At 52.2% G+C, this 25,464-nt stretch overlaps 1 protein-coding gene across 1 annotated transcript in view; it reads right to left on the reverse strand.

Moving 5' to 3' along the window:
• Positions 1-25,464, reverse strand: part of ATP2B2 (ATPase plasma membrane Ca2+ transporting 2) — a 211,144-nt gene that overhangs the window by 66,229 nt on the left and 119,451 nt on the right. Inside the window, exons 3-5 of the mRNA XM_089919712.1 lie at positions 14,802-14,999; positions 7,671-7,928; positions 6,536-6,661 (exon numbers count right to left, since the gene is read on the reverse strand). Of these exons, the coding sequence (XP_089775838.1) occupies positions 6,536-6,661; positions 7,671-7,928; positions 14,802-14,999 (582 nt within the window). The remainder of the gene's footprint in view (positions 1-6,535; positions 6,662-7,670; positions 7,929-14,801; positions 15,000-25,464) is intronic.

Raw genomic sequence — 25,464 nt, forward strand, 5'->3', positions numbered from 1 at the left:
CGGCCAGAACTTTCCCAACTGCAGGCTCAAAGCCCATCTCTGCCTCAGACTTGCTGCAGGCCTGGTCCAGATGGCATCTCGGGGCCAAAGCCTCATGCGATGGCAAGTGGGGTGCACTGAGCCCCAGGTGGCAGAGCTAGAGGAGTCTAACTTTACAAAATGAAGCTTCTTAGCCCAGAGAGGGCAAGTGGCTCAGTGAGGTTGCACAGCACATGAGGCACAGGTAGGGGCTTAAACCCAGAGCTCCTCACTCTCCTGGTTTTGACTTCCTAAGCCTCTCTTTGGACAGGGAGAGCGGGGAGGTCAGACCTTCTAAAAGGTCTTTTCCTGGGGGTAGAGAAGGGAAGAAGGGACGGAGGCCTTCTCTGGGGATTATTACCTGCCTCCGGCACAAGCACCAAGCAAAGCCGATGCGATTGCCACGCCAGACGCGGTTCTGTCTTCATTATTGTTATCAATGCAGTTAATAACAGTAATAACGCATGCTCACAGAGCATCAGACAGTCGGCAAAGCATTTCATGGCCCACAAGTCCGTCCCCCTCACAACAGCCCTGTGAGGTAGGTTTTAGTGCAGGCACAACCCCAAGCCCCTCCGCCCACCTGTGGCCTCTCTGGCTCAGAGAGGTTAAGCGATGGCCCAGGGTCACACAACCGTGAGCGGTGGAGCCGGGACTTGAACCCGTGCTCTATCCACTACGCCCCGCTGCCTCTCATGGAGAAGAGGCAGGGTAGTGTAATGGAGAGCGCGCGGGCCGAGCGGCACACTGGGCCTTCCTGCGGTCACGGTGCTGTCCTAGGCTCCCCGGTGGCAGCGGCAGTGGTGGTAGGTCCGGCTCCCCGTGCCTGGCCTTCCGCTCGGCAGGCAGGGTGGGCGGCAGGCCCGAGAGAGTTTGTCGATGTCCTGGGTAACCTCATGCTGTTCATGCTCTGGTTCCAGGGGTGATGGAGGAGGGTGGGGTCCTGCAGGGGACCGAGCCAATGGGCCTGCTGGAGCCAGGGCCTGCTGCTTTTGAGGACAGTCCCCACCCTGGCCCGCTGGCCCCTGTCCCTTCCATGGCCACATCGATGGTGCCTGGTTGTTGGTTTCCCCGTGGAATTCACTATCAGGTGGTCCAAACAGGCCACGCTGCTGGGTAATGAAGTCAAGGGGTCCTCGGAGGTGCGCTCGCATGTGGGCGCTAGGAGGCTGCCGGGCTGGAGTCTCCCTCTGGCCCTGGCCTCGGTGGGGCTTTACACGCCTGCTTGGGGCCTCAGTTTCCCCAGCTGCAAATCGAGACCAGACCATGGTTCTCTAGGGATCTGTGAGTCCACTGACAGGCTGTACGGTGACACGTCCGGACATTTACTTCTCATAAGAGGGATTATTGCTTCCATGGGACTCTCATGGGGGTTCATGACCCAGGCAGGTTAAAAACCACTGGCCTTCCAGGAAAGGCAAAAGAAGGCTGAGGACCTGCTCTGTGTTAAAGGAGGCTGAAGAGGCAGGACATCTAAATGCCACGCGGCAACCTGCACTGGCTCCCAGCCTGGGGGACGCTGTGGGGACAGTTGGCACACGTGAATATGGATGGTATGTCGGGTATCAGTACTGCATCAATGCTTCCTGAATTGACCGCTATGCTGTGGTTATGCACGAGGACTCCTTTTCTTGGGAGACACACCTGAAGTAGGAAGAGGCCCTGATGAAGCAGAGAGGGAGGCTCCTGAGAGCAAGGGAGGCACGATGGCAACAGCAGTTGAACCAGAGGGGAGGTCATTCAGGTGTTCATTGTACTAGTCCTGCAACTTTTCTGAAAGTTTGAAATTATACTAAAATACAAAACTAAGAAAAAAAACAGGCCAAGGTCAGAGTTTGTATTCCAGGGCCCACCCATAGGTTGTCTGACCCACACAGGTTTTTGAAAAATTGGAATTTCTTCCCAACGTCTTCAACATCGGGAGATTGACCTGAAAAATCTGAATCTCTTGCTCCCCTTGCAGAGAGAGGACTTTGCAGCCACACGGGGGGCACGTCCACAGGCAGCAGGGGAAGCAAGTGAGTGCTTGGTTTGGTGTCCACACTCCCCCTACCTCACCCCGTGGACGTGGGGACCTGCGATTTCTGCACGTTTCTACTCTGCCTGGGCTGAAGTCACTGCAGACATGGGCCTGTGTCTGCCCGTGTGTCCTGGGGGGCGAGCTCCAGGCCTTTAGGATTTCCTTTGTGCCCACAGCTTTGGAGACATCTGAATCTTTCTGAAGGCTGGTCTGCCCCCATTTGTCAGATGGGGAGACTGAGGTCCTGATGGGCAGAGGTCATAGTGGGAGCCAATGCAAGGCTGGAACCTGGAGGTTCTGCCTCCAAAGGCTGTGTTCATTCCACACCACACAGCATCTCACATGTGCACCGTTCACAGAGGACAGTCACATCTGTCCAGGCATGTGCTCCCCACAACAGCCCTGTGGAGCAGGCAGGGGGGAAGGGCTCCTCACTGGCTCACTGCACAGACACAGACGTGGAGGCTTAGAGAGGAAGGGACCTTTCCAGGCTCAAAGGTCGGGCATGGCAGGCCACCTGATCCAGAACTGAGCATTCTTTGCCTTCCTCTAGGCTGAGCCAGTGTGCCAGATGCCATGTGGGGGCGTCTGAACTACCATGAGGACCCTGCAGGTGCCCCCAGCATGGTCCCTCTGTGTTTTCTGAGGGTCATCTGACCAGAAGGCCCAGCAAAGCCACCAGCACAGGGAAAGGGTCCGAGATGTCTGGTCATGTGAGAGTCCAAATGGCAGTTATGCAGGGTTCAGAGCACTGGGGAAGACAGCAATCCAGGGGAACCCCCTGGAGAAGGCAGGCTTGGGCAGGCTGAAGGTGGAGAGGAGCTGGATGGGGGAGAGACAGGGCCAGCCCAGAGAGGGGGACAGGGGACACATTCAAGAAGAAGGAAGGGAGGGGAAATGGACATATAAGCTGGGGTTACTCTCCCACTTTACAAGTGAGAAAATGGAGGCTCAGAAAGGGTAAGAAGATTGTCCAAGGTCTCCCAGCCAGTGAAGGGCAGAGTCAGGATGTGAACCCAGGCTATTTCACTCCCAAGTCCAGGCTCCGTCCGAGGAACAGGGAAGGGAACCAGCCTACCGTGAGCATCCCTCCGGCAGCACTGTGCTAGGTAGGAGCCTCACCTACATCACACACCAGGACATCACTGTTCTCCTCACAGGTAAACGGAGGCTCAGAGAAGTGAAGCGACATGCCCAAGGCCACACAGCAAGTTCATTTCAGAGCCCAGATCTGGCTCAGCCTGCCCAACTCTGCTCTTTCTACAACGCGGCGCAGCCTCCCTCCTCACTCTGGCACACAGTGCCTGAGCCCTAAGGTGTGCAGGGCCTGGGGTGGAGCTGGGCTGACCTCCCGACAGCCTCAGGCTCGGGCTCCCACCCTCTTGGACCGGCCAAGGATGGAAGGGGCCCATAAAAGTGAGACCTGTTGGATTTGTTTGGGTGGTGGCACTGTGGATGGGTTTGCTCTTTATTTTATTTGAGATGCTTTGCTCAGCACAAAACTCAATCAGCATGATGAGGCTGTGCCCGAATGGGCCGAGCGCAGTGTGACGTCACACGCTAATGCATGGGTCCCAGGTGTTACAGGGCAGGGGTTGTCAGGGAAGACTTCGTGGAGGAGGTGGGACTGAGCAGATGGGCAGGAGTTAAATGTGCAGTGGGGAAGGGAGAGAGCCATGTGGGAGGAGGGAACGGCCTCAGCAGAGGCAGGGCAGAAGGAAGGAAACAAGGTGGGTCTATAGCAGAGGTGCAGGTGAGGACAGGTGTACTGAATCTGTGACTCTCACCGCAGGGAGAAGCACTGAATGCAGCGCCCATTCAGGGTTTCGGCCTCCTCTACAACACACCCACCCATAGCCTGTCCAGGCCCTGCTCACACACAATCAGTGACGGGGAACTCACTACCACACAGGCAGCCTCTTTTGTTCCTAGAATGGTGCTGACTGTTACAGAATCCTTCTCTTTCCAATTAGATTGCTTTCCATCAGGCTGACCATGCCCCTTTCTCACTGTCTTTTCCCCAGGAGCCTGGGCTAAGCCACTGCCCTCCCTCTCCGCCAGGCAGCTGGGTTTCTGAATGTCAGTACTGCAGCTCACAGTCAAGTTTCATTTTCTTGAGTCTAGTTCACCCTGCACTCTGGCCATCTTTGTGGGTACTGACCCTTGCTTTCTCTTTGTCAGCCTTCCTGAACTTGTGGTCTCTGTGAACTTGATGGGCATATGTTCCATACCGCAACAGGACAGAGCTCCAGGGAAGGCTGCTAGAAACCTTTCACCAGATTGCCAGCAGTTCAAGAGTCAGCACAAACTGACCGAAATCCCCTGGCCTCAGTACAGTCTTCTCCATCTTGCCCACAAAGACACCACGGGAGACCTTGGCTCCCATTTCCTGACATCCAGAGGCCCAGGGTCTACTCCCTTTGCCTGGGCTTCCAGCCAGATGGAAGGTCGAGACTAGAGTGGTTGATTCCACTCCAGCTGGCCAGCCGACTTCCCATCCAACTCTGCACTGTTGCTAGAGTTGCTCTTTTCCAACGTCTTTGCACCTGTGCCCACCTCTGTGGCTGGTTGCTCATGCTTCAGGTCAGTGATCCTGAACATTTTCTCTCCCCAGCCTCCTGCCAGGGAACCATCCCTCCTCTCCTTCCTCCAAACTGTCTGGAACCTTCATCACTCATCCACTCAGGCCTAGCACCTCCCCTCGACTTCCACTGATCCCCATGACCCACCTGGCCACTTCTCCCAAGGATGCTCGCCTGTCTGACAACCACTTAAGCCCAGAGGTCAGAACCAGGGCCACAGGGCAATGACCATTTACTGAGCTCTCATGTGGCTCTAATTTCCAAGAGGGCATTTGAGGCTTTCCATGATCACTTGGTCAGACCCCGCCCCGGGCCTTTGCACTCGCTATCCTTCTGCCTAGAATGCTCGTTCTTCTCATTGTTCTGGTTTTAGCTCAAATGTAACCTCTTCAGACAGGCTTTTCCCTGATCTACTAAGATTCCCGTCCCCTTCCTCAGGGTCTCTGTCTCACTGTAGCGGTGTAACGTCTTCACCTGACTTATCACTATCTGAAATTACGTTAAATATGTGCTTGTTTGCTCCTTCCTTGTTTGTCTCTTTAACTAGACTCTAAGCTCCAGGAGGGCAGGGACCTTGTCTGTCTCATTAACCACTGGCACACAGTAGGTGCTTAATAAATGTCAGTTGGATAGTTCTTGATAATAAATGCCCCAGACCTAATTCTCACTCCTTTTTACCGTCGTACCCTGCAGACATGCTGCTCTCCTCCTCTGTATTTCTAGGAAATCCCACTGCGCCTCTGCTAGGAGGGCCCTTTCTCCACAACTCTGCTTGGTGGGCTCCTACTCACCCCTTAAAACCCAGCTCAATTCCACCTCTCTGGATAGTTCTGTTCTGTCGGTTTTCTCACACCTTCCTCACTCCTCTACTGTAGAATCAGCTGTTTGCTGGTCTGCTTCCCCCAGCTTACTCAAGCTGGGGGCTTCCAAGGCCAGGGGATGAGTCTGTAACATCATGGAAGGGAGGGCCCAGGGCCTGGCCCAGAGCAACTGCTCAGAGGATGTTTGCTGAGCGCTGCTGGACAATAAAGCCTTTTTGGTGTCCCTGCTTGGAGGGCGGGTATTTCACCTGTCTGGTGCCTCACCTCTGCAGGGTCTCCCCTCCTCTCTTGCCCCCTGCAGCAGCCAGACTGAGATCTTAAAAATGTAAACATGATCAGCTTACTGCTGATTCCAGAGAATCCTCATTGTACGCAGAAAATTTATAAACTCCTGACCATGGTGCACAAGGTCTCCCTCTTGCTCACGGTCCTGCCTCAGGGCCTTTGCACTTGCTACTCCTGCTCCCTGCTATACTCTTTCCCTGGAAAGTTGCAAGACCAGCTCCTTTCCATCATTCACACCTCAGCTCACACGTGGCCGCCCCGACCTCCCACACCACCTGCACTCCATCGCCCGGCTTTTTTTTCATCATATATGTATTACCCTCTGGAATTTTAACATTGTCTGTCTCTCCTCACTATACTACAAGCTCCTCAAGGCTGAGGCCTCCTCTGCCTTGTACACTGCTGTGTCTCCAGCCTCCAGCCCAATGCCTGGCACACAGCACGCATCTAAAGTAGGCATCACCAGACTGATTCTTTCTCATCTCTAACGAGAACAGGCTTCCATGTTCGACTTTTCAGAAAATCAACTTACTAGAAGGTAAGTTTCATGGGGGCAGGAATTCGTTGTCAGTTCTATTCACTGCGCTCGCCCCAGGGCCTGCAGCGCTGCTCAGTGCACAGTAGGATCAATGTACGACTGCAGGGGAAAAGGGAGGGAGTTCTCGTTTGGGCCCGAGTTGGCCAGAGATCTGGAGACAAGGACCAAAGTCTCTGAGGCCCTCCAGCCTCATAAAGGGGACATGGATGCCCCCTGGGCATGGGGGCAGGAACCGGCAATGGGAGTGAGCCCGCCGTGGGCCACAGCTCACCTGACAGCAGCATGGGGTCCTTGTCCACAGACTTGCGCACCTGGTCAGACTCCCCTGTCAGGGAGCTTTCATCGATCTTGAGGTCATTGCCCTGGATGAAGAGGCCATCTGCAGGGAGGAGGTCGCCTGGTAGGAAGAAGGGTGAGGGGGTCAGTCAGCAGGGTCTCAGGTGGCTGGAGAGGCTGGAGTATTCTCTTCAAGGTATGGTTGCAAGGAAGGTTCGCCCTTGGGAACTGGCTGCCTAGAGTTCCCAGGATACAGGAGCCAAGATGGCGCCCATCAAAGGACAATAGACAACTGAAGCCTGGGGCCAGAGTGAAGGGCATGAGGCCTGGGGGGCTGAGGTTAGGTCCCGCAATAATCCTAGCTTGGGTGGGCATATCCTTCAGTTTATAAAGTGCTTCTCTTGGCGTGGCATGGATTTGGGGCCCAGTTTTCTCAATGATTCAATCTTCTCTGGTCTCAACTATGTTTTGGGGAAGTTCTTTTGGAAGGGATTAATCTCTCTTGACTAGGCTGAAGAGCCCCCCAAGACAGGCATGTTATCAGAGGAAACCAAGCCCTCTAGGGCTGAGTGAGGAGAGGCCTGCCAATCTTTCCCCCATCTTTGGCCTCTACTTACCTAGGACATATCTCATCTAAATCCCCTTTGGCACCAGCCTGCTCACGTTCTCCATGGCAGTATCACAGGCCTAGAATGTTCACTCACCCATGTCCACTCCCTGTAACACCTTCTCTAGCCCAACAACCATCCATTAACAGCCAAATCAGAGGTGGGAAATGGACTTCACCCCATCAACCCATTCTGAGTGTTAGTGGTCCTTGGAGTGTTATACTGAGAAGGCGTCTGAGGATGTATCTAGGCTTTGAGCTGAGATTGATTAGGAATGTCTGCTAAGGGTAGAAGTCTGGAGAGTTGTGGTACGTGTGCCATGTATTTGCCATTTCTGATTTAAATGGATTCTGGAATCTTACCTCCAGAAAGGAGCCTTTCGCCTCTCCAAGGAGCTCAGAAGACAACCTGGCTTGGGCTCAGCCTTCAGGAATCCACCCCCTGCCCTGGACCAGCCTCTCTGGGTCCCACCTGTGCCCAGATGCCAGCTCCAGCATGTGGCTCTGTGGTTGGGTCACTTACCATATTTGACCTGGGCGATATCCCCAACCACGATCTCAGCCACAGGGATCTGGACCACCTGGCCAGCCCGGACCACGGTGAACTTCTGCTCCTGTTCAATGCGGCTCTGCAGGCCCCGGAACTGTTTCTCTTTGCTCCAGTCATTGAAGGCCGTGACCAGGACCACGCAGATGACCGAGAGGAGGATGGCGGCCCCCTCGATCCAGCCCGCCTCTGCCTCCCCTTCATCTTCTGCCCCCGCCTGGGCCGTTGCACATCCTGCAGACAGCAGAAGGAAGCAGGTGGGGTGGGTCAGCCAGGCAGAAGGGGCCTCACAGCAATCAATAGTGCAAGTGCTTTAGGGTCTAAAATGCAGTTTTGCTGATGTCCTTTCCTTCCCTTCTTCCAGCAACTGTGAGGCAGGTTTCTAGGCTGCGGCAGGAGCCATAGTGCTGGCCCTGCCCTCCAACAAGCTGGTCTGAATCCTGCTGCTGCCGCTCTCTGGTCCTGGGTAAGCCTTCCCTAAGCTTTGGTGTCCTGATCTGCAAAATGGGAGTCACTGAGACCACCTTCCAGACTCAAGGGGAGGAAGGCAAAAGCTCCAGCCTGTGCTTAGCACCAGGAGGTTCTTACTCAGTCCTCGTTGGATTTGAGCCCCGACTACACAGTGAGGACACCGACACTCCGAGCCACTTGTCTGATCCACAGTGACCCTCCGCCCCACACCCTTGCACCATTGAACCTCCAGGTCTGGGCCCCACATTGCTTAAGGCCTGCCAGACCCACCATGTGACAAAGAAAAAGAAGACACCAGACACATCTGATGCCAAGGCCTCGGACTTGAAGGACTTGGAGGCAGGTCCTGTGCACGCGGTGCTGAGCCCTAGGGCCTTCCCAAGCCCCTCCACACATCCTGTCTCCTGCATCCCCAGAAGGATCCGGAAAGTCAGAGGTATTACCCCCATGGACAGATGTGGAAACTGAGGCCCAGAGAGATGAGTGCCACACCAGGACTGGCCTAGGCCCTTCCTTCCAATGGGCAGGGACTGGGGGGTAGAGAAGTGTCTCTCCATGGACAGCATCTGACGATCCACTCCTAGAAAACTCAGAGCGGGCCCCTTCCACTGAGGCTGGACCCCACTGGGCCATTTGCAAGGCCTGCTGTGTGCCAGGCATTCACTTTAATCCTCAAGCTGGCTGAGAGGAGGGAAGCAGTTCAGAGAGGGACAGCAACTCAGCCAGGATCACACAGCAGATCTGGAGTCTGAATCCAGGCCTGGAATCTGACACTGGACCTGGCCTGCCCACTATCCCTGAGCCCAGCGGCCCTCTCTGCCACACGCTGGCCTCACTGGGAAAGTAGAAAATGTTGTCAAAGACCCATGGTCGACTGTCTGGAAGTCTAATTCAGTCCCAAGGAATAGAGAACAGCACTTTCAAGAGTCCCCAGCATGACTCTCTGGGAAACGAGGGGTCGAAAGCAACATGACCAGAAGGCCAGGTGGTACCAGGGAATGTTTTCTGGCTCTCAGCTCCTGGAAGGGTCAAGGCTCAGCTGGTGGGCCCATGCTTGAGGTGATACAGAGTCACTGCAGGCCGGCGGTGTGGGTCACTAGAAAATTCCACATCTTTGGCTGAACCAGCCACTCCTCATTGGCTAATTAACAACTACACCACTGTGTGGGGATCTCAAAGCCACTTCTCTTTTCTTTGGGAATTTCAGACTTTTCCAATAATTTTAAACTGTTGAACTGAACCAGCCTTTGGTGGTGATGATAATCGTTATCATGGCGATGGTAACTGACCTCGGGCTATAGCTCTGAGCTCAAATCCCAGCTGTGTGCCCGGAGCTAGCTGCTTAACCGCTGTGCCCTGGTTTTCTCACCTGCAAAACTGGGGTAATGACAGGTGCTCCCTCCTAGGTGGTGGTGAAGACTGGGGAGAGGCTGTACGTAAAGCACCTGACACAGCGAGCACACAGTAAACGCTCAGTGTAAGGGTGGCTTCTTGTCCAGCACGTGACATCACCACACAGGCAGCCTGAATGGGGCCTCGAGCTCCCACGTGGCAGAGGGGATCCAGTTGGACTTCAGAACCACGTGAAGATGGGAGGAGGGGAACTAAGGTGCCCCTCTACTAGTGAACAACACCAGTGAAATCCCCCAAACTGGGAAACACAGGTGAACCTTGCTAAAGAGAAACCCAGACACGGAGATGCATTCTCCTGGACTCAGGGGAGTGATTCAAGATACAGAGCCCAGTGCTTCTCTTTCTGGGACCTTTGTTATCCCCTGCCCCTGCCACAGGCTCTGTAAGTGGGACGGCTGTTTTGTCCCTGTCCTGTGCTTCATCAATGGCCCCCCGCTTCAGTTACTGAAACGTTTAGGACACTCAGAGACAGTCCAGGACAATGAAAAGCCTTTGGGCCCTGGAACTGGAAAGACATGGCTTCAAATCCAGGCTCTGCTGTGTGATCTTGGGTAAGTGACTTGGCCTCTCTGAGTCTCGGTTTGGACAGCTATAAAGTGGGATGACCCCAGGGACTTTGTGAGCCCAGGGCTTAGTAAGGGCCTGGCACGTGGTGAGTACACGGCAGACATTGGTCCTCTCCTTTTCATAAGCTTCTCTCTTTGGACTGACTTCTGAGAACCAAGGGCATGGTAGCTGAGTGGGTCCACACCCTGTTACCTTGTCTCCAAGCCCCGTCTGCTGCCCTTGCTGATTCAATACCAAGGAGCCCTCTGGGCCTTTGAGGGCACTCACTTGGCCAGCAAAAATTCCATTAGCTTTTTGAGAACTATCTGATGACTACATGGTGCCCTGGGATGGCAAGAAAGTAGGGATGCAGATTGCTTAAGCTATTGGGAGCCGCCAAACCTGAAAACAACTCTTGCTGCTCTGGTGCAATTAAGGGAAAGAGATGAGAAAGGGGAAGAAAGAGGGGCGTGAGTAGGCCCTGCTGAGGTCTCCTCTGGGGCTCCCTTGGACTGGGGCAGGGACAGGATCTGGAGATCGTGACCACAGGGTCTGGGAAACCTGCAGCTGTCCTCCCTGGACACGGGGTTTTCTAGGGTGTGGCCGCACACTGTCTGTGTGACCTTGGGGAATCCACTTGGCCTCTCTGGGCTTCCCTCTAGTTGTTCATCAGTAAAATGGGGAACTACTTTCTAGGTGGTTACCAGGGCCTGGCATCGAATAAGGACTGTCAAAACGGGTCAAGCCACAAACATTTTCTAAGCACCCACTATGTGCTGGTCGCTCTGCTGGCACTCTGGCACTAGGGGAGCTGTCACAGGCAGGGAATGGGAAACATGGGGTATGCCTATCCCAGCCCTGCCACAAAAGTGTTGTGTGACCTCTGACAAGTGTCTGGAGGTCTCTGAGCCAAGAAAGCCAACAGGGAAGGGCTATGCGTGCTGCAAGTCAGCCTAGAGCCTGTTAGTTCATCACCAGCGTCGTTTTATACATAACTGATGCAGCCTGAGTCTGACATGGCAGGGGGTGGTCCAGGCAACATGGAAGGTCCAGAGCTCAGAGCTCAGGCCGGGGCCTGGGTGTTGGGGAGGAGGTAGCACAGTCGCGAAGTGCAGGAACTTCATTCTGTGGGACTAGAGGGTGTGCATCTGCCCTCATCAACTGAGTGTGGCCTGAGCTACTGTCTCAGGTGGAGGAAGGGAGGGGCAGTAGAAAGAACCAGAAGCCTTGGGTTTAAAATCCAGCCCTACTGTCTAAAAGCTGTGTGACCTTAGGCAAGTCCTTCCCCTCTCTGGGCCTTGGCTCCCACCTCTCTAAGATGGAGATCTGTGTGCAGGGCTGGGGGAAGGCTCCTCCTGGTACAGCCTGGGAGCCTGATCCATGTTCCCACTGCACCCCCTCTGTCATCTGCCTGCTGAGTGCTAATCTTGCACTAAATTGGGTCACATGAGGTCACTTCTCCACTGACTCAACCTGGTCACTTTCTGAGGAAACGTAGCCGAGGGATAGGAGCGTGGGCTCGGGAGCTGGAACGCCTTGGTCTGAGTCACGGTTCTGCCGCTTCCCAAAGTCTGACCTCCTCCCAAGTCATTTACCATCTCAGGGCCTTGGTTTCCTGGGTAATAATAGCACCTGCCCACGGGGTTGTTGTGAGGGTCAAGTGAGGATCAAATGAACTGTTACCCTAAAAGCTTCCAACTAGTGGTGGCTCTAAAAATAGTAGGAATTACCCTTCTTATTATGCTTTGTGTTGCACCCTTAGCTTTGTTCAAGGCTCATGCAAGTAGCCGTGTGCCGTCTTCTATATTTTCTGGAAAACTTCTGCAGAGAACGCTGCCCATCATGCATCTCTCATAATATCCTACGTGAAAGTTCATCCCAGAATTCATTGTCAGGGGGCATGCTATCTTCCTAAAGAACTAGCTTTCCTCCTTGTTGATTACTTGAGCTATGCAAATCATCCTAATTCACTTTCTGCTTTGGCTGCCAGGAAGTTCAAAGTCAAATTTATATCTCAATCGTGGTAGCAAATTTATCTGCTTTAAACCCTCTTTGGAAAGAGGGCGTGCAGAGAAAAGAAATCAGCTAGTAATACGAGGTATAAAACTGAGGTAGTTGGCCAGATAGACTTGGCTCTCCAGTTTCTCAGAAAACTCTGGCCTGGGAGGGGGTGGGGTGACAGCTGTTCAAGGAACCTCAGAGACCACTTGCTCATTTGGGGAAAGGAGGCCCATAAGGGTGATTTCTTACGTGCTTTTCACTTTTTATTTGCTTGCCTGAAGCAGTGACCCTAGTAGGATTATCTACTTACACAGCACACTGATGAGGAAATGTCTAATTATAATTAATAACAAAGAAAAGTGTTTATACTTTTCTACTAACGCCAAATCAGATTATAAAAAGCTAACAACAAAAAATATGTGATCCCACATATCTCATGGTATGTGTGTGCATATATACTGTCTGCCGATCTATCTATGTATATATCATAGAGTGATACAGGTTTAAAAGACCTTGTCATCATAAAGGAAATCTGTCATGGAGCTGGTGAAGCCCTAGCCCTTGGGAGGTGCTCAGTTTCTGGCATGAAGCATGAATGGAGGTTGAGGTTTTCTTTTCCTTTCTTTTTTTTAAATTGAAGTATAATTGATTTACAATGTTGTGTTAGTTTCAGGTATAGAGCAAAGTGATTCAGTTATACATACATGTGTGTATATATATATATATATATATATATATATATATATACATACACACACACACACATATATTCTTTTTCAGATCCTTTTCCCTTATAGGTTATTACAAAATATTCAGCAGAGTTCCCTGTGCTATACAGTAGGTCCTTGCTGGTTATCTATTTTATATATAGTAGTGTGTATATGTTAACCCCAACCTCCTCATTTATTTATGAGGTTTTCCATTAGGACTTCTAAGTCCTGACTTTGAGAAAGTGGGTTTGCCCCAGAACCCTCCCTGGGTGAGTGGCACACTGTTTCCTCCACCCACAAAACAATGTCCCCATTCAGAACCCAGGACAGGTTTCGGGATGCCCTCTCAGGTCCGAGACTCGTCACGTGGGAAAACACGTTCAGCACTGGGCCCACAAGGGTGTGCCTGACACTGAACCAAGCTAGGACCGGGACTGAGAGCCCTTCTCCCACAAGTCACACAGCATGGGATCCCCGACGGGGATGCAGGGAAGGAAGCCCGGGGCGGTCTACCCGCAGCGGCTGCAGGTCCAGCACCTCCAGGTGCCGTCTGTGTGTGCCACGTTGTCCACACGGCCCTTCACCATCTCCCTGTAATGACCCTTCGAGGTGAGGTCTGTCGCCCTGTTTGCAGATGAGGAAACTGAGACTCAGAGAAGGAAAGTGACTTGCTTAAGGGCACACAGCCAGGAAGTGATGGAGACAGGATTCTAACCCGGGAGAATGGGCTCACTTCAGAAACTGAGTCTTCATCCACTTTATTCTCCTTCCACACTCAGAGAGCGGTGTCCGGCCAGGGAGAGGGAGAATGGCTTTCTTGGAGCAAAATTTCCCTTCCTGGCCTTCTAGGACAGAGGTTGGCGAACTTTCTCTATAAAAGGCCTGAAAGTGAATATTTCAGTCTTTGTGGGCCTTGCTGTCTTTGTCACAGTCACTCAACCCTGCCGTCGCGGTGGGAAGTCAGCCACAGACAGCATGGAAAAGAAATGGGGATGTCCCAACGAAACTGCATTTTTAGACGATGACATATGAATTTTCATATAATAGTCACGTGCCGCAAAAGAGTATTATTTTGATTTTCTTTCAACCGCTTAAAAATGTAAAAACCAATCTTAGCTCACGGGCCATATAGAAACAGGAGGTGAGCCAGAGTCGGCCGTGGGCTGAAGTCTGTGATCCCTGTTGTAGAATATCAGGTGCACAGAGCTCTGACGTCATCATGGATTTTTTTCGTAGTTGCAGGCCTTGAGGAGCCAGCAATTTCAGGGTTCTGAGGAGAAACCCAGCGTTGGAGCTGAAACAGGGTCGCTCAGAAGCTGGAGCACCCAGAGAGCAGGGCATCTGAGAACAGGGCTGTTGCCCTGTCAGATCAGAGAGTGGATGTAGGCCACGGGTGAGCGATTCGGGGCCTCTGGCCCCAGCTGTGAGAGTGGGGAGCTCTTAGAGAGCAGCCTGGACAGAAGTTTGGAGTCACCCACCCTTGGGCTCCATCCAACATAACCAGAGTCTCTCAGGGAGTGGTCTGGGCAGTGGTGTTTTTAACAAGCTCCAGTGCAAAACCTGGGGACTATTTCTTCGCTGGGTGACCTCGAGCCAGTTAACTCACTTCTCTGTGCCTTGGTTTCCTCATCTTTAAGATGGGCATAATCATGGACCCTACCTCATGGGGTTGTTAGGACAGCATCTCAGCCCAGAGCTCGGCACCCTGTAAGTGCTCAATAAACACTCGCTCTAACATGACCGTTGTTGGTCCAACCCCTGCATTTCACACATGGGAGAATGGGGGCTGGGCACTCTCAGCCTGGGGTCGGGCTCAGCCACCCACTAGCTGTGGGTGAGGCCCTGCCCCTTGGGCCTTGGTTTCCTCACCTGGAGGGAGCCACAGCCGCGAGCCCCGAGTGCCCTCCTGTGTGGCCAGGCACGCATGCTGCCGGGTGGGCAGCAGGGGTCCCAGGCCCTGTCTTACCTTCGTTGTTTTCACCGGGCGGGTGGTAGAAGGATAGCCCCAGGGAGATGATGGCCGCGATCTCCAGGATGATCAGCGTCACGTCTTGCAGTGCCTCCCAAACGAGCTGCAGGAAGGTTTTTGGCTTCTTTGGAGGTATAAAGTTTTGCCCAAAAATCTGCTTTCTCTTTTCCAGGTCTGGAGCGGTACCTGGCAAACCTGCGGACAGAGTGCAGAGAGGTTGGCCTGGGGACCCAGGAGACACACACATGTTCCTGGAATCATCCACATGGCGGAGGGAGGAGAAAAGGGGAGAGAGGCAAAAGCGAGGCAGGGGGCTGGCAGGCACCCACCAGGAGCCCGGCGCCCAGTGTTTGCTTTGGCCCAGAGGGTCTCCTGAACAGAGACACTAGCGTGCTGGGGTTGGAGGACTGGAACATTCTGCTGTTACAGTTGTGGGGCCTCGTGGTCTAACATCTACTATCATAGATAAGCTATCACATCGCAGCTTCTAGAACTCCAATAGTCTGTCGTTCATTCGCTCATTCATCCAGTTATTCATTCAACCCGTGCTTCTCTCGCTGCGGCAGGCCCGGCCGGTGTGAATGCTGGGGGGTGTCCCGAGAAGGGAAAAGTCCCACACTCAGGGATGCAGGAGCTCAGCGGTCCTGGGAGTCCCGCAGTCTATGGCTCAGGGGTACAGGACATGGCCATGAGGCCTCCTGTCTGGGTTTCTAGGCGCTGATGCCGACCGTGAGACACCCACCTACCGCCGCCAAGAGCCGGGCTGGCGAGACCTCATGGGAGAGCCGGGGGTGGCTCGTTCCCAAAGAAACCCCACACCTGCCTTGCCTATCAGTGCAGGTAAGCACTGGAGATCCGCTGTCCTGCCTGTGCACGGGAGGGAGGAGCCCGAGCTGAGTTATGCCCATTTCATAGAGGAAGAGACCAAGGCCTTCATGAGACCCAGAGGTGGCCTTGACGCCGCTCCTGGGACCTGAGAACCCAGGCCAGCCCTGTTTGAAGCACATGGAAATGTTTCCCCCAGCCTCTTGTGCTGTGGTGGCATCTGGGAGCTCCATATCCAGAGCAGGCAGGCACGATGTAGTATGATTCAGGGACTGCAGGGAGGTCCTTGTCTTCCTTCCTTTGCCCAGTTCTACCCACAGACAATGTCTGAAATTCCTCCCTTTACCTAAAAGCTCCAACTCCTTTAGACTCCCTGGGAGGGGAAGCCATCATTGGTTCTGGACACCACAGTGTGAACGAGCTTCAGGCTTTTTCCTGGGAGTGGGTTTTGATGAGCGGAAGAAGGGAGAATTTGAGAGGGTGGTGGGCCTCTGAGGAAGGGGCTAGGCACAGTCAACGGTGGCCTGTTACAGCAGTTAGCTATGCCTTTGGTCAGCCAGTTCCTTTCTCTGAGCCTCAGTTTCCCCATCATGAAAATAGGAGAGCTCAATAGAATGTATGGACCCTGAGGAGCCCAGGGATTTCAAGGTCTACAGGCCCTGAAGTGATCTTGCTGGGGTCTGTTCACATTTTGGGGCTCCTCATAAGGTTTGGAGTAAATGAAGGTTTCACTAAGAAGTTTGGTGACAGTGGGACGAGCCCACCTCCTGGGCTCCTCCCGATTGATTCAAGGAGAGATGAGTCTTTGAATCTCCTGAGTGTCTGTGATTCAATGTTCTGGAGTCTACCCGTAGTGTGACCAGTAGAAAATATGGGTGTCCTCCAGGTCAGGGGGTCTAGCCATGGCTTAGAGGTTCTGCCATCCGGTTGTTCACAGGCCTAACATTGAGACCCTGGGTCCTGGGTCAGAGCACAGGGCAGGAGCTGCAAATGAGAATAGCTGTGGGGTCGGGCAGGTTTTGTGAATGAGTGAAGTAGGTGGGTGGGAGGCAACAGGGAGTGATGGGGACTGGGGCAAAGTGAAGAATCTCAGCCCTTCTAAAGGGGATATTTCTCATCTCCTGTGGGGGACTGTGGGCCCAGTGTGGTAGACTCTCTGGTCTTCTAAGACAAGCTGGACACCTGGAATTTGATGTAAAATTTCCCCATTAAAAACATTCCAGGGCCAAACACAACATATCCACAAACTGGATTTAGCCCGTAGGTGGCTAGTTTGAGACCAAGCACCAAGAACTCGGGTGGGGCTTGGAGTCAGATGTCATGGGCTCAAATCCCAACTTGGAGTGACTTTGGGTAAGTGACTTCACCACCAGTGCCTCAGTTTCCCCTTCTGTAAAATGTGGGCAACGGCGGGGCCTACCTCACAGGGGCAGGACGAGGCTTTGGCAGGCTGTCCGTGTAAGGTGCCTAGTGCTATGCCAGGAACCAGGTGAGGATATTGGGTTATTATTGTCCAGTCTTACGAGGTGGAGTAATTAATCACGACCCCCTGGAGAAAGAAGACTGCAGGAAGACTTCCCCCCAATAAGGTGGGGAGGAGGGCGGTCAAGCTGAGGACAGGCACAGGGGAAGGCCATGTGACTGCAGACAAGCCACTTCCCTCTGGACCTCAGTTTCCCCACACGTGACATGAAGGATGGGCTTGGCGGAAGGCCAGGGACTGGTAGCTCTGATACCTTATATCCAAAGACAGTTTTCTCGATAACACATGGATGCAGTACCACTAGTTTATGTGCACACATGTGGACGTGGTACAGAATGGGACCAGCCGCTTGTGAGCAGCCACAGACACTGTGTCCCTCTAGCCATCGTGACACACGTGGACATAAATTTCTCCACTGATTTAAGCCCCCTAGTCTGGCTGAGTTTCCACCCCTATCTCTGGTGTAGGAATTCCTAGACCCATGAAACCTGTCAGCCCATGGCTCCAGAATGTCTATGTAGGCAGGAAAGTGGGCACTGGCAGGAGGGTGGCAGTGGGTGGTGAGGATCTGGTTGGAAGGTAGGTGGCCAGGGCTTCATCTAGAAGCTGTGAAGACATAAATTACGGGATGACCAGTTAAATCTGAATTTCAGATAAACAGCAAATAATTTTTTAGTATAAGTTATGTCCCCTATAATACTGGGGACATACTAATAAAAATTATTTTTTACCTCAATTCAAATTTCACTGGATATCCTGTATTTCACGTTGTTAAATCTAGCAACCCCACTCCTAAAGCACCCCCCCATCCCCTCCCCCACGGTTCTCCCATTGTTGGAGTAGGACAAGTCCTGTGGTCAGCCAGTCTCACTCTCCCATTTGACAGGCAGGAAAACTGAGGCCCAGAAATGGGGAAATGACTTGGCCCAGATACAGTGATTCAGCTGCAGAGCTGGGGCTGGACTCCTGACTCCTGGCCCAGGCCCTTTTCACCAAGGGAGGGGCTTCTCATCTTGCTCAAATGAGAAGTGAGTGAGCTTTAAAAAACTAAGCCTTATTGCATATACAAAAGTATGGACATTTCATACTCTCTCTCTCTGTCAACCTCATTTAAGAGATTTGATTCAGACTGTTCTGAGGTGACCTCTGAGTAGCCTTTATCTCATCTCCTTGGAAAAAGGGAGGCCAGAAAAGCCATTTTTCTCTCCTCCTGCAAAGGGTTCTTGATGGTTGAATGCAGACATCTGAGATGTCATCATGAGAGGAGCTTCCCTATCTTTCCAGGAGGGGGCGCTCTGCAGAGCAGCTGCCTGCAGCCTCAGGGCAGCTTTCAGAAACAGAGGGACCAAATTCCAGTCTCAACCTGCCACTAACTGAGACTTTGGGCAAGTGGCACCCCTTCTCTCGGAACCTCAGTTGCCTCACCTGCAAACTGGGGCAGAGGGACAACCCTCTGCTCTACCTGCTGGGGAGAAGGTGAAAGGCCGTGCAATATGGGAAATGCCTGGCACACAGTAGGTGCCCAGAATCTGGGCAGAAAATCCCTTTGAATTCATATGCCACCCCCATACGGCATTGCCAGCAGGGGCAGAGTATTCATCTTTTCACTGTTCTGGGACCTTGAGTGACCCTTTAGAGATGCAAGACCCACACCCCCCCTCCCCCCGCCCCTGCCACCCCATTCCCTCCACTATGTTGGGGCTGCAGACAGCGGGGCACTAAATGCACACATATGTGCTCTTAGGTGATCATCGCTTTACATGTGGTATGCATTCACTTCTCCTGGCCATTCTATAAGATGGCAATTCTAAACTCCATTTCATGGATGGAAAAATTGAGGCTCAGAGAGGTAAGGTGACTTGCTCAGGGTCACACAGCTAAAGCTGGGATTTGAACCCAGGTCTCTGAGGCTCCACAGCTGTACTATTTCTACATCGTGCCAGGATGCCTATTTTAGGGCCCAGGACCTAAAAGCTAACAACTCCACCGTTCTCCTTGTTCTTGAGACAGCCTTTGGCTATAAACAGAGACTTGGCAATAGACAAGAGCTAGCTCCCAGGGATGCCAAGCACCTGAAGAAAATGGGAAAATTTAGTCACCAGGCTGGGTGTTGCTAAATATTTCTGTTGTCGCTGTGGTGTAGGTTCCTCCATTAGCATAAATAAAAGCCTTATATTTTGAAAGAAAAAAAACCCCATAAGCCCTTCAAAAGCTACAACATTTATAGAAAAATGCATTTCTGTCTTTGGAAAGTGAGTGGGCTAAATCAACTGTGGTGCATCCAGTCCATAAATACTATGTAACAATTTTTAAAAATGCAATCCATTTATATGTACTAACATAGTACAAACTGAGTGAAAAAAGCAAGTTGCAGAGCAATGTATATAGTTTGATTCCATTTATGTAAAACAGAAAACTCAGGAAAACCATAATTTATATTTTCTGTGGGTACATATATATGTAAATATGTAGCAAAATGTCTGTAAGGATCTGCTCCAAACCCATGACAGTGGAACCTCTGGGGAGGAAAAGGGCACTCTGATTGGTTGCAGTGGTTGGGACTCTAGCTTTGACTGAAATATTTTGATTTTAACCAGGAGAATGTATTCATGTTTTATTTGAATGATTCAAAGTTTAATTTAAAGGGGGAAATCAATATGTACTGTAAGAAAATACATTTTTTTTCCATGTAACCTTTAGACATGAACTTGGAGACAAATATTTCTGGGTTAAAGTCTTGGCTTCAACACTTAGTACCTGTGTGTACCTCCGCCCAAAGAAATACTTAACTCAGATCCAACCACTCCCCTTCACTACCTGCATATTAGTCGTAGCCATCTCCCTGCTGCTGCCCTTAATCCATTCTCCACCTCGTGGTCAGAGGGATGGTTTAAAAGCATAAAGTGCACTGTGTGAATGTCAGGTCCTTGCTGGAGATGCTCCAGGGGCTTCACTGCACAGAGAAAATCCACTCTCCTTGCCCAGATCTGGAAGGCCCTGTACAGTGTGGTCCCTGCTTTCTTCTGAAGTCTTATCATCCCCTCCCCACCACTATACTCCAGTGCCACCAGCCTCTGTAGTATGGCTTCAACACAGTGCCCTCCTGCCTCAGAGCCTTTGCATGTGCTGTTCCCTCTGCCTGGAATCCTCTTCCCCTCATTTGCATCTAACTCAGCTGAACCTGTCTCTCTCCCTGCCCAGGTTGGACCCCTTTTTGAATGCTCTCATACCTCACTGAAAATCCCTTTCATTTTAATTTTAATAATTAATAATGTAATTGTTTTTTCTTAATGTTGGACTCTCCTGCTGACTATTAAGCACCACGAGGGCAGGGACTGCATCTGCCTTGGTCTGATACACACTAGCTGCTCAATAAACAGGTGCATAGGAAGAAAGGAGGTGAGGAGGGCGCAATACTTAACTCCAAAGCAATGTCTGCTCTGAGGTATTTTCAGGCTGAGGCCGGGGTTGGGGGGCAAGGGGGATACTCAGGGTCTCCTCCTGTGTCCAAGGCGGCGGTCTCCTCTGTCCTTCTTGCTGACGAGAGGGATGGAGAAGCCTCCAACCAGATCTCCACAAAAGGACTTGTTGGGGAAACACACATGTCCAGCCTCAGCCTCACCCTTCGGCATCCCTCACACTTAGGGAGGTACCTGAAGTTACTGGGGGAAACTGTTGGTGAGATCCAGTATCTGACATAAACATCAGGAAGGGAGAGGCCTTCGTTTCTGTGACAGTAGTTTCTCCTACTCTTCGAAAAGGCAGCTTTATAGAGGACCAGGAGGCATCTCTTAGAAATAGTCTCTCTCAGGATGAAAGAATTCTGGGGGGGGATGGGAGAGACGGGAGCAAGGGAGAAGGATGGTGGTGTGACAGTTTTTACCCATGAAGACCCCAGAAAGCAGAGAGTAACTCCCTTGAAAAAATTTTAGGAAATGGGCCCTCCTCCCTGATCTCGTTTGGGCCTCTCGACTCTGCAGAGGGTGTATTAAGAGGTCCACGTTGCAGACGAGGAAACTGTGGTTCACAGAGGTTCAGGGACCAACCTGAGTTCGCACACCTAAACCTCAAAACAGTGATGATACTCATGTTTTCCCTGCGACAGCATTTTGTTATCCCCATCTGTAAGGCATGGGGATGTCAAGAAACCTCTCCTCTGGAGGGCAACTCCAAATCTGTCTGAATCTAGAGTCTGTGTCTGAACCACTGTATCATGACCCCCAGAACATGAACCTGGGTCTCTTCACCGTATGTAACCAGTGCAAGCTCTTCCAACCAGGCTGATCCTCATGAGGGAGGCTGGAAAGGCATCAGGAATAGCCCCGTTTTACAGATGAGGAAACTGAGGCACAGAGAGGGGAGAAAGTGACTCTCCCCAAGGCGAATCCTTGAGAGCTCAGGGATCCGCACTCTGGGCCATCCACAGCCGCACTCTCCCTCCTTTGAAGAGGAATGTTTCAGAGCCTTGAACCCTGACATGCCCCTTGCACTTGGGTCACCTGGCAGGTTCTGAGCACATGAAAGGCTGTATGGCTGGAGGCTTAAGGAGGTCTGTGGAATCAGGTAGACCTGAGTTTGAATTCTGGCTTTGTCACTTTCTAGCTATATGGCCTTAACCAAGTTATTTACATCAACAGCTATGGACCTTGGTTTCCTCATCTGTGCGAGGGGGATAATTGGTACCTACTTCCTCGGGTGACGCACGTAATGCACGCAGCATCACACTTGGTGCAGGGAAATACCTTGATGAATGGAAATCATTATTGGTACTATTATTATCTGCTAAGGAGCTGTGACATTTGTTTTTGTGTCCAAGGCCACAGCCCCTTGGTCCTCTGTGACTCCAAGCTGCAGCCGTGGTGGGCAGCTCTGCAGCACAATGGCCGTACCCCCATGTGCCCCCCGAATTTGTCTTCTGCTTCAGGGCTCTTCCTGTAGCTGGATGTTCACTGGGTGTCCCCAAGCAGGGGGCCCAGAAGTGCCGGCAGTTACCCAGACCACACCCAGCGGGAGCTGGGAATCAGATGCCCCAGGCTTGCACCCTTAGAGGGACAATTCTGAGATGCATCCCACACACTCCCTGCAAAGGTCCAGCGGGGCTGAGCCCCCACTGCCCGCAGCAGTGACCAGCTCACCTCCCATCGGCATTTCTCTCTTCCCTGCTTTCCTCTCCTTGCTCTCTCACTCCTGAGATGATTCCCAAACACACCACCTGCACCCCATCCTCGACTCACACCGCTTTTGGGGAACCCAAACAAAGACAGGCCGGCGGGGAGTGAGCACATGAGAGAGCCGGGGGCCTGGCATCCCACCTTGATTTTCCTCCCATCTCTGGCCGTGTGACCTCGCTGGGCCTCTGCTTCCTCTCAACTGAGGGACTGGGACTAGCCCTGTGAGGGCTCTGCTTGCTCAAAAATTCCGAGATCCTCCAGCACACTTGTCTTGTAACCGCATAATCCATTCATAAAACCGTTAACCGAGGGGCCTTCTAAGGCTGCTGGGTCAGCCTGTGTCCCCGCACTCAGCGGAGGTGCTGCCAACCGGGGGAGGGCGTGAGCCTGCCCTGTGCGGGGGCACAGGGGGCACAGGGTGTCCCACCGATGATGTCACTTTGGTGGAAAGCCTCTTATCTCCTCTTGCTCTAGCTCCAGTGCGCCTGCGTTCCCTCCGCCTGGCCGTTTGCCTGCCTCGCTGCTCTGCTGGCCCGCCGCCTCCTGGGATGGGTCACTGCCTTCCTCAGGAAGCCACCCTGACTGGCCCCGCTCTGATCTAGTGGCCCCTCTACACTGCTCAGCCCCCACGGAAGTTATTAAGTGGTATTTTTTTGACAGTTCTATATTTTTATTGTAATTTATCCCTTCTCTGAAACCATGCTATTTGTACCCTTAAGGCTGAACATTTTGTACTTATTTTTTGTTTGTCTTTTTAACATCTTTATGGGAGTATGATTGCTTTACCATGGTGTGCCAGCCTCTGCTGTCTAACACTGAATCAGCTATACGTATACATATGTCCCCATATCCCCTCCCTCTTGCGTCTCCCTCCCACCCTCCCTATCCCACCCCTCTAGGTGGTCACAGAGCACTGAGCTGATCTCCCTGTGCTATGCGGCTGCTTCCTACTAGCTATCCATTTCACACTTGGCAGTATTTATAAGTCCATGCCACTCTCTCACCCCGTCCCAGCCCACCCCTTCCCCTCCCCGTGTCCCCAAGTCCACACTCTATGTCTGCATCTTTATTCCTGTCCTGCCCCTAGGTTCTTCAGAACCTTTTTTTTTTTAGGTTCCATATATATGTGTTAGCATATGGTATTTGTTTTTCTCTTTCTGACTTACTTTGCTCTGTGTGACAGACTCTGTGTCCATCCACCTCACTACAAATAACTCAGTCTCGTTTCTTTTAATGGCTGTATTAAGTGGTATTTTAACTGACTCCTGGGATTACTTAATTATGAGCTCCTGAAAGGCAAGACCCGTGTCATTTCATTTTGCGTCCTTGGTTATGGCTGGCACACAGGAAGCACTCACTGTGTGCTTGTGGAGGAAAAACAGAGGGAGGGGAGAGAGAGGGGGAGGGAGCAAGAAAGGGGGAGAAGAAGGGAGGGCAGATCACTGGCTGTGAAAACACCTGGGGCAATAGCTCTAATGCTCAATCACAACATAGATACCAACCCTCTGGTTAAATCACTTGTTCTCACCATCATCACAGGCAACACTTAGGGTTTACTCCGTGCCAGGTTCTGTGCTAACTGCGTTCACATGTACAAACTCATTTAATCCTCCAAGTGGCTCCTTGCAGGAGATACTATTATCATCCCATTTTACACACAACTAGGAAGTGAGAGCTAGAACTGAACCCAGGGAAGCTGGCTTGAGTCCTGTTCTGAACCAGTACGTGTGCGGCCTCATTCGTTTGTTCGTTCATTCGTTTATTCATTCAGTAAACTGTGACTGTGCACCTCCCTGCACCAGCATCCCACCAAGTGCCAGTCACACACTGGTGAGCAGAAATGTCACTTCCCGCCCTCCCTGGCCTTTCTACACCCACCTGGGGGCCTAACCGTGTAGTGCTGTTGCCATACGTGGCCTCATAATCTTCCGGGGGCAGGTGCGATATGCACTTAATTTGGGTCCTCTGGGCTTAGAACTGTGTGGTCACAGCCTCCGACAACTAACCATGGCTCCGGCTGTACCACTTTCCACAGCTGTGTGACCTGCGACAAGTCACTCACCTTCTCTGGGCCTCTTGGGCTATAAAAAGGGGAGATCCTGCAGACCCCAGAGGGCTGACGAGAGGGTTATGTGAGGCCATGCCTGGCATAGAAAGCTTAGTATAGTGTGTGCATTGAGAATTATTCCCTAAATGTACAGGTTAAAGGGCTTCAACTACAGAAGCCAACAGCCTTTGGACACTCCATGGAGGAGGAAACTGAGGCTTGGGGAGGTGAAGTGACTTGTTCGAGCACACGAAGCCATTAGCAGCGTAACCAGGACTAGGATCCAGGTCTCGAGATGCCAAGACCCCATCCCCCCGCTGTTCTACAATGTAGGCTGCGCTCTGTGACACAGGCTTTTTCGGGACCAGCTGGGCATTTGCGCCAGGAATCTATCACTGATGTTGATGCTTCGCTGCACGCTGCTGGGGGTTCTTTTGTAGTTTAAATGTTTTGTGTGTCTCTCCATTAACTTGACAAAGACCACCTCTGTCGCTGCCCATGCAACAGAGAAGGGTCAGCACCGCTTTCATTTCAGGGGCCGGGCACTTCCCGTCCCCTCACTTAGGGGCCTGGCATGGTGGTGGGTGCGGCATTGGGCTTGATAAAGATGCTTCACTGACCCAGGCTCACGCTAATACCAAGAGCACGGTGACCGCCGGGAAAACACACTCAGGGACTCCAACTGGAGCAGACATGGTCATCACCACATTCATCTCCTGATTAGTGGCAAAACCCAGTGATATCTCTCTCTAGAAACCTGCCACATTCTCTCTGAAGTGTTTTATTTAGAGGTGCGTTGCTTTGGGAGAGTGAGCTTCCTTCAGCAAGCTGTTTCTGTAGTTTTGCTAACTCTGAGCGCTAGAGAAGTTTTGTGTGCCTGCTTTTAGGAACCTGGTTCTTGTGAGGCTTGAGGGTCCACAGGTCCCCCGGCCAGCCCCGCGGTGCTGGTCCTGCTGGGAGGTGAGTCCACCCTCCTCTGGGGGGTGGAGAGACGGTTACTCTGCTGACCAGCCATGCCCCCGCTCCTGCCAGGTTGGGGGCAGGGATGCTGGCAGGTCGACTATGATGCTTTCTTGATAACTGGAAGGTGACAGAACACTCTCTCTTTTTTCTAGCTGTTAAGCTGGCTGTGAA

The sequence above is a fragment of the Delphinapterus leucas genome, chromosome 10, assembly GCF_059928025.1.
Source record: "Delphinapterus leucas isolate spDelLeu-1000000601 "Yukka" chromosome 10, BTC_Dleu_Yukka2, whole genome shotgun sequence".
In the NCBI taxonomy this organism is placed as follows: Eukaryota; Metazoa; Chordata; class Mammalia; order Artiodactyla; family Monodontidae; genus Delphinapterus; species Delphinapterus leucas.